This window comes from Sphaerodactylus townsendi, linkage group LG02 (assembly GCF_021028975.2).
Source record: "Sphaerodactylus townsendi isolate TG3544 linkage group LG02, MPM_Stown_v2.3, whole genome shotgun sequence".
Taxonomy (NCBI): domain Eukaryota; kingdom Metazoa; phylum Chordata; class Lepidosauria; order Squamata; family Sphaerodactylidae; genus Sphaerodactylus; species Sphaerodactylus townsendi.
The window spans coordinates 119232879-119250149 of NC_059426.1; the positions used below are offsets into that span (position 1 = coordinate 119232879).

A 17271-nucleotide genomic window follows, 5' to 3' on the forward strand; every position below is an offset into this window, starting at 1 on the left:
TTTCATTTTGGACTATGGTGTTTCAGCAGTCTGTACCTCCATCTTGTGGCCTAATGCCCTTCTGATTTTGGAAAAATCAAGTTGTCTTTTATTCAGGGCTATGTTTTATGGTTTTTATTGGTTTAATTTTTGTACTTTGGTATATTAAAAACTCTTCTTTATTGTATTTTGTTTGTTTTATATTTATTATAAACCGTCCAGAAAGCTTTGCCTACGGGTGGTAGAGAAATGAAATAAATTATAGTAATAATAATATAATTGATGGACATTTAGGAAAGGAGCAAATTGTTCCTGCTGATCTTTACTGTAATATGACTGCACAGCAGGAAGATGTGTGTGTGGGGTGGGGGGGTGGGGGAGAGTTGTCTTTTGTAATGAAAGAGCACTTCATAGAACTCTTGCCTGGCATAGGAAGGAAGGGTCACTGACTCCTAACAGTCCTTTTTCAAGGTGAACTCTCAATGCTAAGGGGAGCTGGAAAAAAGGCTTCTTTCTCCTTTTCATTTTTCACTTAGATACAGATATATTTAATGACAGTTCTGAATAAACCACAATATTTTAATAGAGATTCATGTAAGCTATAATTAAGAACTGATCTGAATTTTGTACCCAAGTACAATATGTCAAGTAAGAAGTGGCCCCAAGGGCCAAGGGACGAAGTTGAGACATTTTTTAAAGAGTTGCCAGAGAAAAGAAACACCACAAGAAGGAGGAAAGCATCGGAAAAACCGATGGAGGAAGAACACAAATGAATGGGAACAAGGAGAAACATGGAACACAGAAAAAAGGGAGTTAAGAGATACAGAGACTATTATAATGAAATCTGCTATCAGGGTGGTTCGGTTTGGAAAGATGTAAAAGGACAAATTACATTTTGGCTTTCCCTTACTTCACCAGAAATCCAATATGGCAAAAACACAACATTTACAGACTGAGACCTTCAGAGGTCCTCTCCTGGGCCTGTACATGGCAAAGCTGAAATAGACTTTTTTTTTAAAGAAAAGAAGTCCATGGATGAGATTAGTATTTCCACTGAGAAAAGTATCTGCTTAGAAAACAACACTGTTGATAACTGAGCTCTCCTGTGTAGAAGAGCGCTTTCAGCTACTGATGATTGCTTGCATGAAAAACATCCATACTATAAATGTAGCTTTCCTCTGGATTTATTGTTATTTTTTCTTTGCCAAATGCTGACCCAGAGGCTATTATCTGGCAGGAAATCTGGCAGGGAAGAAAGGGGTCCCTTAGCCACTTAATCCCAAGCTTCCACACACACACACCCCTCCAAAAAGGAAAGGTTTTTGTATCTGTACTAAGGGAAAACAGAGGCTGTGACTGAGCAGCACATCCACATGATGTTCAGGCCTTGCTCATCAAATACTACTGTAGTTATTAACACTACTACTAGCTGCAGAGCTGAGTCTTTAAAACACATCAATCATAATTAACACAGCCACTGGCAAGCTAGAGTTTTATTTACTAACAGTGATAATCAGGTATCAAGGGCTTTAGGGATGTATCACTACGTTGGGAAAGGTGGAACACCAAAAATTTACTTCTCAATAGATGACGATAAAACCAAATCACTGAACTAGTAAATACATTCCATCTTGGATCAGTATGGTTAGGACCTGCCAGCTCTAGACTAGAATCTTTGGCTGGGAAAATTCAGAGATCCACTGTTATGAAAATACCCTGAGCAAAGCTGAAAGTCTTTTATTTCCCAATGATGTGGCCAAACCCTTAAGAGTTCCATGTAAAAACCAACACTGGATTCCATACTTGAAATAATCAGAACTGGTCCTGTAAATTTGGTGGGCAGGGAACAGAAGAAGGAGGAGGGGTTTGTTATGAGTAAAGTCTCACCTTCTGCGCACCTGAGAAGGCGTGGTAGTAACATGAAACATAGGTCATAATGGCCTTCTCATCCGGCCTTAGCGTGCCTATAATATCTGTGCAAAGAAGGAGAAGAGGTTGAAAGGATAAAGTAAGAAGCAGCACACAGAATAAAATAAAACAGTTATGGGTGGTGAGAGAGGGGGGAAACTTCCCATCATGCATTGCAGGACAGGCCAAACAGATTTCCATGCGGAGAGCTAGGAATTCAGATCAGAATGTGACCAGCAGGGTTGGCTTTGTGAGCTCAAGTGGTACCATTATCCATGTTCAGATTCAGTTTCTCAGCAACAACCCCAGTGTACATTATTATCTTGACACAACTCCACAGTCAGTAGGATCAACCCACTTGCAGATAGGGGCAAGGTTATCTTTCTCTGGGAGTCAACTGCCAGTCCTGCATATCTACTCAACTCATAAGGAAAGAAGTAGTTGATATATGACAGAGGCCCAACCCCCCCCCCCCCCCAAAGAAACAGGAAGATATCTCTTAGGTGAATGTTCGATTGCTATCAATTTGGACAATTCTTACATATTAACTTAGCCTGATAAAAGTGTACTCCATTAGTCTTCACTGAGCACGTTATTCCTTTCTGGCAGGTTAGAGCCAAGCTATATGTTCAGGAGTAAAGCACAATTGTTTTATGAAACTGCACCATTTGACAATGTAAGTGAGGAATTTTACGATTGAATCCTTCCCATAGACAAAAACTATTTGCCTGTTGCACATTTGGCATGTCAGCAAGAAGAGTTCACACCTAACATTTGCCAGCATTCCATACGCAAAGAATGGTTGCTGTTGGGGTGGGGACATAAGAAAATCATGCTCTGCTGGATGAGGCCAAGGCTCATGAGGCTTCAGACTCTTTCTTTAATGCGAAAATGCCAGCAACCTGCAGGCACTAGATGGCCCATCAGAAACTGGCCAGTGGTTGAGGGTGATATTCTGCCCACCCCCTTCTCAAAGTACATCTAACTGTAGCTTGGCAAGAGTAAACACAGCCAAGTGCTGCATTTTCTGGATTCACTACCAAAGCTCCACATATATTGTTTGGGAATACCGGCATTACCCTTCCTATTTATTTTATGCACTTTAATATGCATTTGTGTCTTCTCAAAAATAACGCCTTGCAAACCCAGCAACTAATAGCAGGATAACAGTAACTGACCAGAGGTGTAACCTATTTTTTTTTTAAGTTCACATTCAAAGCAGCTCAAAGAACAGCTTATTTATTAAACTACAATAAACAATGGCGACTTCCTATTACGGATACACAATTTAAAGAAGTATTATTTTAAAAGAAATATTCTCATTGCATTTCACAAGTGCAGGAAAAGAAAATCTGCATTTAAACTATGGCTCTGTGGCAGAGCACATATTTTGCTCGCTGAAGATTCAGTTCAAGATACCAGGTGAAGGGAAAGATTGCTCTCTGCTTGAGACCATGGAGAGTTGCCGCCAGTCAGATAATTAAATACTGACATAGATGGGCCAATGATCTGAAAGTATGAAGCAACTTCACATGTTCCATATTTATTGATCTAGTCTGCAGGACCAATGAGTTGTTTTTGATGACATATTTTGACAAAATAAGGGTAGCACCTTAGAAAGGCTCCAGCTATGGTGTCTGATCAGTCAAGGAATTCAGCAGCTGTGTTAAGACTGGTGGACTACCATGAGGAAGGCTATTTGCTGCACATCTTCTAGACCAGTGGTTCTCAACCTTTCTAATGCCGCGACCCTTTAATACAGTTCCTCATGTTGTGGTGACCCCCAACCCTAACATCTGTCCATTTTACAGATGGAGAACACTGTTGCAGAGAGTCTTAGGCGACCCCTGTGAAAGGGTCATTCGACCCCCAAAGGGGTCCCGGCCCACAGGTTGAGAACCACTATTCTAGACAAAAGCAATATATTTTTCTAATCCTTCACTCTGGTGTTCACCTCTAGGGAAACCTTTGCAATTGAGAGATAAAGGGCAGCGCTCCCAGTGCCACTAAGGAGCAAATTATTCATGACTAGATTTATACTCCATCACTGACTTTAGGACTGTGTTTGACCAATTTGTGTTCCCCAATGTGACAAACCCGGGGCACCACTTGGAAACCACAAGCCAAAGCTGCCAAAAATAATAAAAATAAAGATGCCCGTAGCTAGAGGGGAGAGAGAGAAAGAAAAAAAGGTTTGGACATTAGCAAGAGGACCAGGTGCGCTGTGTGGAGGAAGCTTGGAATCCTGCGATACCTTCTGGGCTCCTGAGAAGGCGTGGTAGAAGCTAGAAACATAGGTCATGATGGCCTTCTCGTCAGGACGGGCAGTTCCAACAATGTCTGTCAAAGAAAACCTGAAGTTAAAGAGCATCTCAACTGATGGGAAGTGAGCAAAGTGAGAGGGATACCTAGGCCCCTTTCCGCACATGCAGAATAATGCACTTTCAATCCACTTCCATAATTGTTTGCAAGTGGATTTTGCTATTCCGCACAGTAAAGTCCATCTTTAAAGTATGCTGAAACTGGATTGAAAGTGAATTATTCTGCATGTGCAGAAGGGGCCCTAGAGATGAGCAGGTGTGAATATTCACCTCTTCTACACGGGCCTTTGCAGAGGATTTTCTTCCTAAGTTTAGAGCAAGTGTTCCTACAGCCTTCCATAAATTATTCTTGACAGAGGAGCCAACTGACACTTCCAAGAGGGGTGTTCAGTGAATTTGTGAAGGTGGAAGATCACCCAAAGCAGCTTCTGCATTGAATGAAATGGGACATCCCTTCTCCCCAACACCTTGCGCTCCATTACAGCACATTTCTGGTCTACGTTTTTTAAGTACACATTATTTCACATTAGGAATCAAGAATCTATCACCTCCCAAGCTCAGGCCATGCCATATTTTTCACATCATTTTCTCGTTAGCACATTCATAAAGGGCGACAGAGCAGAAGTTTTTTTAAAAAATTTTTTTTTGCATCTTCTGTATATTTTCTTGTGGTCAAAACCAGTCTAAATACTGTTGGATAGATATCTTTGGTGGTGATCCTACAAGTTAGAAGAGTAAAACTCAGAGCCAGCAACTTCAGGCCACTTGCTGGGGGTAGATGGCATGAAGAACTGGTTTCAGAACCACTGTACAAAACCCTTGTCAACCTTTGGGTGAACTAAAGAAGGTCAATGATAATTTAAATGCTCTTAAACTGCAGCAGTGCAGGGTACTTCTCTTCAGGTCTTCCTTTGACGACTGAATGAACATTTACAGATCTTTATCACACACCTGCTCTTGCCATATGCATGGCAGTTGTGGGCAACAGATGGACTAGTACTGCCTGTGTAATCTATAATGCCATCATCAGGATAAGGATGTCTTGCAACCTAGCTGTTGGGGCGGGACCAGGGATATTTCTCCCAAACTTATGATTTGGCATTCAGGAGCTGACCTGTAGAAAGAGTTATGCAGTGGAAACACTTATTTACCACAACTAGTAAGTCATAAGCAACAAACCCATGCTGCTTACTGGTAAGTCATAAGCAACAAACCCATGCTGCTCCTCTATAGGGGAGTTGACAAATTTCCCCCTATGATGTGTGCATCACAGACATTATTCAACCATAACTGGGACTGCAGAGGATCCAGTCACAGGAAATCAGTTTCCATTCAGTAGTTCTCAAATGTATCAGTACTTCCATTGTCTACTGATGAGGAAGGATAATATTTTGAAGTCTACTAAGTCCCAGGATAAACTCTGAGGAACCTCTCAGTGAGTAAGGGATGTGAGAGAAAAGGTCAGACAAACTTGGATTATACATTACCTTCAGCATCCAACATTTTTGGGATGTCTAGGAACCTTTCAGCCACATCAAAAGCTGTGTTCAGGTTAGTGAGAGGATCATCCTAGAAAAGAAATGGTCTCAGTCAACTATGAGCACACAGGAGAATAAGCAATTTTCACTAAGATTTAAGCACAGCAAGGATGACCTAAATGGCCCAGGCTAGACCCCTTTTGTTAGACCTCAGGGGCTAGGCAGCTCTGATTAGTATTTAAATGGGAGGTCATCAGGTAAGCCCAGGGTCACTATGCAGAGGCAGGCAATGACAAATCACTTCTGTATATCTCTTGCCTTGAAACACTATGACAGTGGTGGCAAACCTATGACACTCCAGATGTTTAGGGACTACAATTCGCATCAGCCCCTGCCAGCATGACCAATTGGCCATGCTGGTAGGGGCTGATGGGAATTGTAGTCCACAAACATCTAGAGTGCCATAGGTTCACCACCACTGCTCCATGGAGTTTCCTCAGGTCAGCTGTGACTTAACAGCACTTTACTGCATAAAGAATGTCAACGTGGTATAGTGGTCAGAGTGCTCGACTAGAATCTAGGAGACCCCAGTTCATATCCCCATTCAGTCACAGTTACTCGTAGCCTAAAACTACCTCACATATAGTAATGGTAATAAAACAGAGGAGCAGGGAACTTTGTACATGGTCCTGAGCTCTTTGGAAAAAGGAAGAGATCAAAATATAATAGAGGCATAGGCAAACATCAAGTCTGCTAAATGATCTTTCCAGAGCATGCTTTTAGGGACCTTAGAGGAATGCCATAAGCCCTGTTATCTTCCTTTTCTGTGAGATCCAAGCCCAGCAATGAGAATGAAAATTGATAGATGTGTTGTTGTTTTTTCAAGTTTTGTTTTTCTTGCAACTGGAGAAAATTCATTTTTGTGCCTTGAGCTAAGCAGTGTCACCATGACAATGTTTGAGAAGACTCTTGACACAAGAGAAAATCTAGAAAAAGATCCAGTCTTTTCTCTCCTGTGAAAATTGGGCCTGTTGCCAAAAAGACACTGTTGGGGCAACTGTTATACTTCATTGGCTTTTTGCTTAAATAGTTCCTTCTGTGAATATTAAGCAAGTCTGTAACCAGATGGCCTTGGTCTTTTCCTTTATTATGACTTTTCCTAAGCAAAGGAAAATATTATGTTAATATTTCCATTATCATTTTGTCTTAGTAATATGTACACCATATCAAACAAATTATTCATGGTTCATGACCCACAGCCTCTTGTTATATGTGTTTACAGTACTGAGTTAAATAAGACCTACTGCACAAGATTGCACCTTTGGGGTGTCAGGAGCTGAAAGTATAACAGCTGCATGGCAAAACCCTTGATTGCCTTAGTGGACTGCTGAAGGACTAACAGCATTCACCTGTTGACAGTCAGCCAAAGGGAATGACTAAGCATGATTGCATCAGCTATATATAAGAGTCATGTGACCTTTGACTGTACTAGCCATAGGCTAATGAATGTATCATAATGTATATAAGTAAGCTAACTCAGTTAAGCATGTTCCTTGCTGGGGACAGGACCTAAGCCGAAGGCTCTGTCCGTTTAAACTGTATATATTGTATCAATGCCAATACATCCTTTCTTTGCGTGAACTCCCTGGCTCCAGTGGTTATTGCCGCACTCTGTATATGCTCAGTTGCGCCTACGCTGTCAACTCGTGTCAGGTTATGGGCCCAGTTGCCGCTAGGCGTCGTACAACCCACTGGTGAGTAACATTGCCTAGTGGGTGGAGCGAAGAGTGTGGCGTAGTCATGACGGGTCCTACTCATGGGCTGCTGTTTGAAAGGCTCAATGAGTCCAATTACGTCTCATGGGTGGAGAAAATGAAATGCTTCCTCATCCGGGAAGGACTCTTTTTTATGTATTTTATGTATTTTAATTAACTTTTTAATTAACTTATATTTATGATGTTTTAAATTTTATGTTGTTGGAAACCGCCCTGAGCCTTCGGGGAGGGCGGTATACAAATATAATAAATAAATAAATAAATAAATAAATAAATAAATAAATAAATAAATAAATAAATAAATAAAAGCTGCACAGAAAGCTCCAGATATGGACGATGATGATGAGGTGGAGGCTGATGAGAAAGCCAGAGCAGCCATTGTTCTAGCAGTGGAAAACAGCCAATTGGTGTTCCTGCGAGATAAAACAACAGCTTTGGGGTGTTGGACTGCCCTGAAAGAGTTGTACCAGAGGACAACAGCGGGCTCCAAGCTGATTCTGGTGCGTAGACTCTTTAATCTCAAGTTGCATGAAGGCAATGTGATTTCCCATCTGCAACAAATGAGAGCACTCTTTGCTGATTTGTCCGATAGAGGTTTGGCTTTTGATAATAATCTGCAAGCTTTGATTTTGCTCTCCTCTCTCGGCACACAATGGGACCCATTAGTGGATGGTTTACAAAGTGTGCCAGAGGATGATTTAACATTGGACTACGTGTCCGGGAGGCTTTTGGAATGGAAGGGGCAAAGGGATTTACGTGCCTACCCTCAGCCTCCAGTGAACAACAGCATCAGCAAGGACCGAGGTGACAAGTCGGCAGAGGCGAATGCTGTTCGCAGATGTTACACTTGTGGAGCAACCAACCACCTAGCGAGGAATTGCCAGCGAGGGCGACAGAGACCCAGACGTCAGCAACAGGCTGTGCAGAGGACCGGGAAAGGATGCACCTTTCTGGTGCAACGTACCCAAGCACCGAAATCTACGTGGCTTTTGGACACCGGGTCTACAGAACATATAGTAGCAAGGGCAAGTTCGCTGCAGAAGAAGAGGACACCGGATATTGGAGAGGTGACTCTTGCTGACAGCTCTGCAGCTGTTGTACAGTCCCAAGGAGAAGTGTTTTTACAAGCTATGGGGATTACCCTGCAGAATGTGTTACACATACCAAGTATGGCGCATAATCTATTAAGTGTGTCCAGGTTGGCACTGGATGGGTATGTATGTACTTTTACTGGGACAGGGTGCTCCATAGCCAGGGATGGGGACATTGTGGCACAGGGTGTATTAAGTAACAGACTTTATAAATTGACTGTGGACAGTAACACCCCTGTGACCTGTGATGTTCCAACTACTGTGTGTGGGGTAAATGACCCACTGCACCCAGCTAATTGTGTGCACAACTTCCACAGGAAATGTGGGCATGTGAGCTTCAAAGTACTCAAACAAACAGCACAAATGTGTGGTGTGCAATTTGCCAAATGTGATTGTTTTCTAGAGTGCAAAGTGTGTTTGAGTGGGAAAACGCATCCAGTGGCAAGACAAAGCCCAAGGGTAACTAAGGACCCTTTCGCTTTGGTGCACTGCGATATAGCACAATCGTATGGTGTTTCCATCGGGGGTGCCAAATATGTGTTTGTAATTGTGGACGATGCCACACGCTTCACTTTCTCCTATTTCTTAAAAAAGAAGAGTGAAGCCTTCCATGTGTTTAAATTATGGCATACAAGGACCTGTAAACAATTTGGATGTGATGTGAAAACAATCCAGATTGATGGTGCCGGAGAATTTCTAAGTAACCAATTTACTGAGTGGCTAAACAAACGAGGAATAGATAGACGAGTGTCTAATGCCTATGTGCATTCTGAAAATGGTTTAGCAGAGAGAAAGATTGGTGTACTGAAACAAATGGTGCGCTGTGCCATGCTAGACGCAAATGCAAAGGATAGTCTCTGGGCGGAGGCATGGGCTTACTGTACGTATGTCATGAACAGATTATTCAGCGAAGCACTCAGTGACATCCCGTATAGGAAGCTGTATGGTAAGGCACCTAAGTTAGACCACCTTCATACTTTTGGTTCATATGCCAATGTTCTGGTGCCTCCACAGAAAAGGAAGCGAAAGGTGCACTCACAAAGGCTTCAGTTTGTGGGTGTCCAAGTGAGTATGAAGGCTTTCAGGTTCCTGTTACCAAATGGTCAGGTACTATTTTCCAGAAGTGCTGAGTTTGAGAAGCATTCTGGTTGGTCCCGGCTGCATAGCAATTTAGACTCCCTGCTTTCTAAGCAAGAAAGTCCATCTGTCATTCTGCCATATGCTGATAAACATATTGAGAGAATGAGACAAAGAACTGAAACTGAAAGTTCTTCTGAGGTAGAGTGTGAAAGACACAAGTCTAGTGTTTCTGTTAAAGCTGAATCAGACTCAGAAAGCGATAAGGAGAAAGAACCAATTCCCAAAAGGTCTGCACGTGTGACTAAAGGGAAACCACCCCAGAGGTTTGGGTATGACACACAACACAAAATGAAAACAGAGAATGGAGCGGTGAATGTTTTACAAACAAATACTGATGAATGGTCTGAACCAAACAATTATCAAGAGGTTTTGCACAGGGATGAAGTTGAGCAAAAGCGATGGTTTGAGGCTATGAACTCAGAGTTCAAATCTTTAATCGACCTAGATGTTTTCACTGAGGTTGATATGCCAAAAGGAAGAACTCTGTGGGACTCTAGATGGGTCTATAAAAGAAAGCTTTTAGCGAATGGTGAAAGCAGCTTTTAAAGCCAGATTAGTAGCTAGAGGTTTCAAACAAAATTTTCCTGAGGACTTTACTGAAACCTATGCTGCTACAGCTAGGTATGAATCCATCAGGTTGTGTTTGGCTATTGCTGAACAAAGGGGGTATGTCTCCAAGCAACTAGATGTGTGTACCGCCTATCTGAATGCAAAGGTGGATGAGGAGATATATATGAGACCACCACCTGGTTATAGGTGTAAAACAAATAAGGTTTGGTTACTGAAGCGTGCTCTTTATGGTTGAGGACAATCAGGACCTATGTGGAGAAACCATTTAGATGACCTGTTGGTGAAAGAGGTTTTTCAAAGTTGTGCCACTGATTCCTGTGTCTATAAAACAGGGAAATCAGGTGCTGAAAGCGTTCCTAGTAGTGTGGGTCGATGACATCATAATACTAACAGAAACCGAAAAGGAACTGAACAAAGTGTTTCAGACTTTAAGTAAACACATTAAAGTCGTGATCTAGGTGAAATAAAATCCTACCTAAGTATGGAATTTGTACAAACTGCTGAGGGTTTATTACTGCACCAAGAGGGTAAAATAAAAGAGCTCTTGGAGAGAACACAAATGGTTAACTCACTCAGCAAGCAAACACCCATGGTAGTAGGTTTCCAAGAACTAGACAGGACACAAGAATGTGATGACTCCGGTCTCTACAGAAGTGTAATCGGGTCTTTGCAGTATATTGCTTCCATTAGCAGACCAGATATTTCACATGCTGTCAACGTACTCAGTTGACGATGCCAACAACCAACTGAAACAGACTGGACTGGGGTAAAAAGGGTACTGAAATACCTTAATGCAACCATGTCTAAAGGTTTACTGCTGTGTCCAGACCAAACTACCAACATTGCTGGATATGCAGATAGCAGTTTCTTGCGAATGAAGAGAACAATAGATCTTGTACGGGTATGTGATAACCTACATAGGTGTACCCATTTTATGGGCATCATTTAAGCAAAAACTAGTAGCACAAAGCAGCTGTGAGGCCGAATACAGCGCTGTGAATAGTTGTGCTTTAGACATGCAATGGGTGTCTGAATTAGCTAAAGACCTAGGTCTCAAGGTACCAAAACCAAGCATATTATTCAATGACTCTCAAAGTTGTATACAGTCTCTTAAAGGCGAATCTGTTAAGACCAGAACAAAGTATATAGAGATGCGCTATCAAAACATCAGACAGATGATTCAAACAGGACTCATAGAGGCAAGCTTCCTACCTTCACAGGACAATAAGGCAGACATCCTGACCAAGCCATTAACCTCTATAAAACATGAAAGAGGCGCAGAGTTGTTGGGTATAACAGATGCATCTCTGAAGTAAGTCAGCCATGTTATGGAATGTAAGGCATACACTGAATTGATATATGTGTAAATGTAACTGTTAATGTGATAAACAAAAATTTGATGTAGGTTTGCCAAGCATCTGGGAAGGGGTGTCAGGAGCTGAAAGTATAACAGCTGCATGGCAAAACCCTTGATTGCCTTAGTGGACTGCTGAAGGACTAACAGCATTCACCTGTTGACAGTCAGCCAAAGGGAATGACTAAGATTGCATCAGCTATATATAAGAGTCATGTGACCTTTGACTGTACTAGCCATAGGCTAATGAATGTATCATAATGTATATAAGTAAGCTAACTCAGTTAAGCATGTTCCTTGCTGGGGACAGGACCTAAGCCGAAGGCTCTGTCCGTTTAAACTGTATATACTGTATCAATGCCAATACATCCTTTCTTTGCGTGAACTCCCTGGCTCCAGTGGTTATTGCCGCACTCTGTATATGCTCAGTTGCGCCTACGCTGTCAACTCGTGTCATGGGGAAGATCAACATTACAAACTGAGAATGTTCACAAAAGAGTAAGTGCCACAGAACCTCTCCAATGAACCATACACTGTTGTTGGGAGAGTTAACTGTTGTTAAGAGATCTGGACTAGGGCCAGCAAGTTCAAATCCCCATGAAGTTCCTTCGGTGACCTGGAGTGTCTCAGCCTGAATTACCTCACAGAATGTTGGGAGGGGAGGGAGGAAAGAACCATGTCTACTACCTTGAGCATTCTAACAAAAGGATGGGATATAAGTGTGTTTGGTTGATTGACTGAAACAAAGGCTCTTTCTGCACGAGCAGAATGCAGGGCCAAAGGCTCTTTCCGCACGAGCAGAATACAGTGCACTGCCCCCAAGCAGCACAAAGGTGCCGCTTTTAAACCTCGCTCATGGAACTAGGTTTTCCAAAAGCGGCACCTTCCTGCCGGCACGGTGCGAACCGCACCAGCATGAGGGCGGCGCTTTTGGCCCCTGCGCTGTGCGACAAGAACTTACCTTGCCTTCTGTGTGCAGCTCGGGACACCTGCAAAGACATGCCCACGCTGCCTTCTGATCTCTGGGGGTCGGAGGGCAAGATAGGTGTGTCTTTGCAGACGTCCCGAGCTGCACACAGAAGGCAAGGTAAGTTCCTGTTGCACAGCAGAGGCGGCTCTGTGTGGAGCTGCCCCTGAGGGCAGCAGCGGCATTGGGACTGCCCGCATGGATCCGTGCAAGCAGTGTAAAGGATTCAATGGTGTTGATGGTGAAGTAACCTTGAGTGCAAACATGGACTACGTGTCGGGAGGCTTTTAGGTCGTGAAGGGGCAAAAGGATTTGCGTGCCTACCCTCAGCCTCAATGAACAACACCTAACATCAGCAAGGACCCGAGGTGACAAGTGGCAGAGGCAGTGCTGTTAGCAGATGTTACACTTGTGGAGCAACCAACCACCTAGCGAGTGCCAGCGAGAGTGACAGAGACCCAGGCGTCAGCAACAGGCTGTGCAGGGGACGAGGAAAGGATGCACCTTTCTGATTGCAAGCGATACCCAAGCACGAAATCACGTGGCTTTTGGACACGGGTCTACAGAACATATAGTAGCAAGACAGGATTAAGCTGCAGAAGAAGAGGACACGGATATTGGAGAATTGACTCTTGCTGACAGCTCTGCAGCTGTTATTACCGGTCCCGGGAAGTGTTTTTTTACAAGCTATGAGGATTACCCTGCAGAATGTGTTACACATCACCACCAAGTATGGTAGCATATCCTATTAAGTGTGTCAGGTTGGCACTGGATGGGTATGTATGTACTTTTTTACTGGGATTGAAGAGGGTGCTCCACTTAGCCAGGGATAGGGGACATTGTGGCAGGGTGTATTAAGTAACAGACTTTATAAATTGACTGTGGACAGTAGCACCTGTGACCTGTGATGTTCCAACTACTGTGTGTGGGGTAAAATGACCCACTGCACCCAGCTAATTGTGTGCACAACTTCCACAGGAAATGTGGAGGCATGTAGGCTTCAAAGTACTCAAACAAACAGCACAAATGTGTGGTGTGCAATTTCCCACTTAAAATGTGATTTGTTTTCTAGAGTGCAAAGTGTGTTTTGAGTGGGGGCGCATCCAGTGGCAGAACCAAAGCCCAAGGGTAGCTAAGGACCCTTTGGCTTTGGTGCACTGCGATATAGCACAATCGTATGGAGTGTTCCATGGGGTGCCAAATATGTATTTATGGTGTGGGCGATGCCACCGCGTACTTTCTCCTATTTCTTAAAAAGAAGAGTGAAGCCTTCCATGTGTTTTAGAATTATAGCGCCACAAGGACCTGTAAACAATTTGGATGTGATGTGAAAACAATCAGTTGATGGTGGGAATTTCTAGTAACAATTTACTGAGTGGCTAAACAGGCGAGGAATAGATAGGCAGTGTCTAATGCTATGTGCATTCTGAAAATGGTTTAGCAGAGAGAAAGGTTGGTGTACTGAAACAAATGGTCGCTGTGCCATGCTAGGCCTTAAATGCAAAGAGGATGATCTCTGAAGCGGAGGCATGACTACTATGCATTATGTCATGAACAGATTATTCAATGAAGCACTCGAGTGACATCCGTATAAGGCTGTGGTAAGGCACCTAAGTTAAGACCACCTTCATGCACTTTTTGGTTCATATGCCAATGTTCTGGTGCCTCCACAGAAAGAGGCGAAAGGTGCACTCTACGAGGCTTCAGTTTGTGGAGTGTCCAAAGTGAAGTATGAAGGCTTTCAAGGTTCTGGCTACCAAATGGTCAGGTACTATTTTCCAGAAGTGCTGAGTTTGAGAAGCATTCTGGTTGGTCGGCTGCATAGCAATTTAGACTCCCTGCTTTCCTAAGCAAGAAAGTCCATCTGTCATTCTGCCATATGCTGATATTAAACATATTGAGAGGAGATAAGGACAAAGAACTGAGAGCAGAAAGTTCTTCTGAGGTAGAGTGTAGAAAGACACAAGTCTGAGTGTTTCTGTTAAAGCTGAATCAGACTCAGAAGCGATAAGGAGAAAGAACCAATTCCCAAAGGTCTGCACGTGTGACTAAAGGGAAACCACCCCAGAGGTTTTGGGTATGACACACAGCACAAAATGAAAACAGAGAATGGAAGCGGTGAATGTTTTACAAACAAATGCTGATGAATGGTCTGAACCAAACAATTATCAAGAGGTTTTGCACAGGGATGGGGATTGAGCAAAGCGTGGTTTTGAGCTATGAACTCCAGAGTTCAAATCTTTAATCGACCTAGATGTTTTCACTGAGGTTGATATACTTAAGGAAGAACTCTGTGGGACTCTAGATGGAGTCTACAAAAAGAAACTTGGCGAATGGTGAAGCGCTTTTTAAAGCCAGATGGCTAGAGGTTCAAACAAAATTTTCTGAGTTTACTGGAAACCTATGCTGCTACAGCTAGGTATGAATCCATCAGGTTGTGTTTGGCAGCTGTTGCTGAACAAAGGGGGTATGTCTCAAGCAACTAGATGTGTGTACCGCCCTATCTGAATGCAAAGGTGGATGAGGAGATATGTGAGACCACCACCTGGTTACGAATTATAAAAACAAATAGGTTTGGTTACTGAAGCGTGCTCTTTATGGTTTAAAACAATCAGCACATATGTGGAGAGAAACCATTTAGATGACCTGTTGGTGAAAGAGGGGTTTCAAAGTTGTGCCACTGATTCCACTGTGTCTATAAAACAGAAATCAGGTGCTGAAGCGTTCCTATTAGTGTGAATTCGATGACATCACTTAATACTAACAGAGCGAAAAGGAACTTCAAGACAAAGTGTTTCAGACTTTAAAGTAAGCACATTAAAGTCGTGATCTAGGTGAAATAAAATCCTACCTAAGTATGGAATTTGTACAAACTGCTGAGGTTATTACTGCACCAAGGGTAAAATAAAAGAGCTCTTGGGAGAGAGAACACAAATGGTTAACTCACTCAGCGAAACCAAACACCCATGTTAGTAGGTTTCCAAAAGAACTAGACGGGACACAAGTGTGATGACTCGGTCTCTACAAATTATGTCGGTCTTTGCAGTATATTGCTTCCATTAGACAGACCAGATGGCTGCATGCTGTCAGCGTGCTCAGTGGCGATGCCAGCAACCAACTGAAACAGACTGGACTGGGGTAAAAAGGGTACTGAAATACCTTAATGCAACCATGTCTAAAGGTTTACTGCTGTGTCAGACCAAACTACCAACATTGCTGGATATGCAGATGGCAGTTTCGCGAATGAAGAGAACAATCGTCTTGTACGGGTATGTGATAACCTCACTTGGGTGTACCCATTTATGGGCATCATTTAAGCAAAACTAGTATTAGCACAAAGCGGCTGTGAGGCCGAATACTGGCTGTGAATGGTTGTGCTTTTTTAGACATGCAATGGGTGTCTGAATTAGCTAAAGACCTAGTCTCAAGGTACCGGAAACCAAACAATTACTAATGACTCATCCAAGTTGTATACAGTCTCTTAAAAGGCCGAGATCTGTTAAGACCAGAATAAAGTATATAGAATGCAGCTATCAAAACATCAGACAGATGGTTAAAACAGGACTCATAGAGGCAAGCTTCCTACCTTCACAGGACAATAAAGGCAGACATCTGACCAAGCCATTAACCTCTATAAAAAAAAAAAAAACATGTAGAAAGAGAGCAGAGTTGTTGGGTATAACAGATGCATCTCTGAAGTAAGTCAGCCATGTTATGGAATGTAAAGGGCATACACTGGATTGATGTATGTGTAAATGTAACTGTTAATGTGATAAACAAAAAATTTGATGTAGGTTTGCCAAGCATCTGGGAAGGGTGTCAGGGGCTGAAAGTATAACAGCTGCATGGCAAAACCCTTGATTGCCTTAGTGGACTGCTGAAGGACTAACAGCATTCTGTTGACAGTCAGCCAAAGGGAATGACTAAGATTGCATCAGCTATATATAAGAGTCGTATATATGACCTTGACTGTACTAGCCATAAACTAATAAAGATGTATCATAATGTATATAAGTAAAGCTAACTCAGTTAAGCATGTTCCTTGCTGAGGGACAGGACCTAAACGAAGGCTCTGTCGTTAAACTGTATATACTGTATCGATGCCAATACATCCTTTCTTTCGTGAACTCCTGGCTCCAGTGGTTATTGCCGCGCTTCTGTATATGCTCAGTTGCGCCCTCGCTGTCAACTCGTGTCATGGGGAAGATCAACATTATTACAAACTGAGAATGTTCACAAAGAGTAAGTGCCACAGAACCTCTCCAATGAACCATACGCACTGTTGTTGGGAGAGTTAACTGTTGATAGAGAGCTGGACTAGGGCCAGCAGTTCAAATCCCATGAAGTTCCTTGACCTGGAGTGTCTCAGCCTGAATTACCTCACAGAATGTTGGGAGGGAGGGAGGAAAAGAACCGTATCTACTACCTTGAGCATTCTAACAAAGGATGGGATATAAGTGTGTTTGGTTGATTGACTGAAACAAAGGCTCTTTCTGCCGCGAGGCAGATGCAGGGGCAGAAATAACTCGCCGCGAGCAAATAGAATTGCACTGCCCCAAGCAGCACAAAGGTGCGGCACTAAAGCCTGGCTGTGGACTAGGTTTTCCAAAGCGGCACCTTCCTGCCCGGACTGCGGTGCCGAACGCACCAGCATGAGGGGCGGCGCTTTTGGCCCCCTGCGGCTGTCG

General features: G+C 43.0%; 1 protein-coding gene across 6 annotated transcripts in view; it reads right to left on the reverse strand.

Moving 5' to 3' along the window:
• Positions 1 to 17271, reverse strand: part of ACTN1 (actinin alpha 1) — a 98788-nt gene that overhangs the window by 22342 nt on the left and 59175 nt on the right. For 4 of the 6 annotated variants that reach the window (XM_048484118.1, XM_048484121.1, XM_048484116.1 and 1 more), the window contains 2 exons: positions 5696 to 5777; positions 4142 to 4227 (listed from right to left, as the gene is read on the reverse strand). In XM_048484118.1, coding sequence (XP_048340075.1) covers positions 4142 to 4227; positions 5696 to 5777 — 168 coding nt within the window. Of the gene's footprint in view, positions 1 to 1866; positions 1953 to 4141; positions 4228 to 5695; positions 5778 to 17271 lie in introns of all 6 variants that reach the window. The other 2 variants (XM_048484119.1, XM_048484117.1) reach the window with 1 other exon arrangement.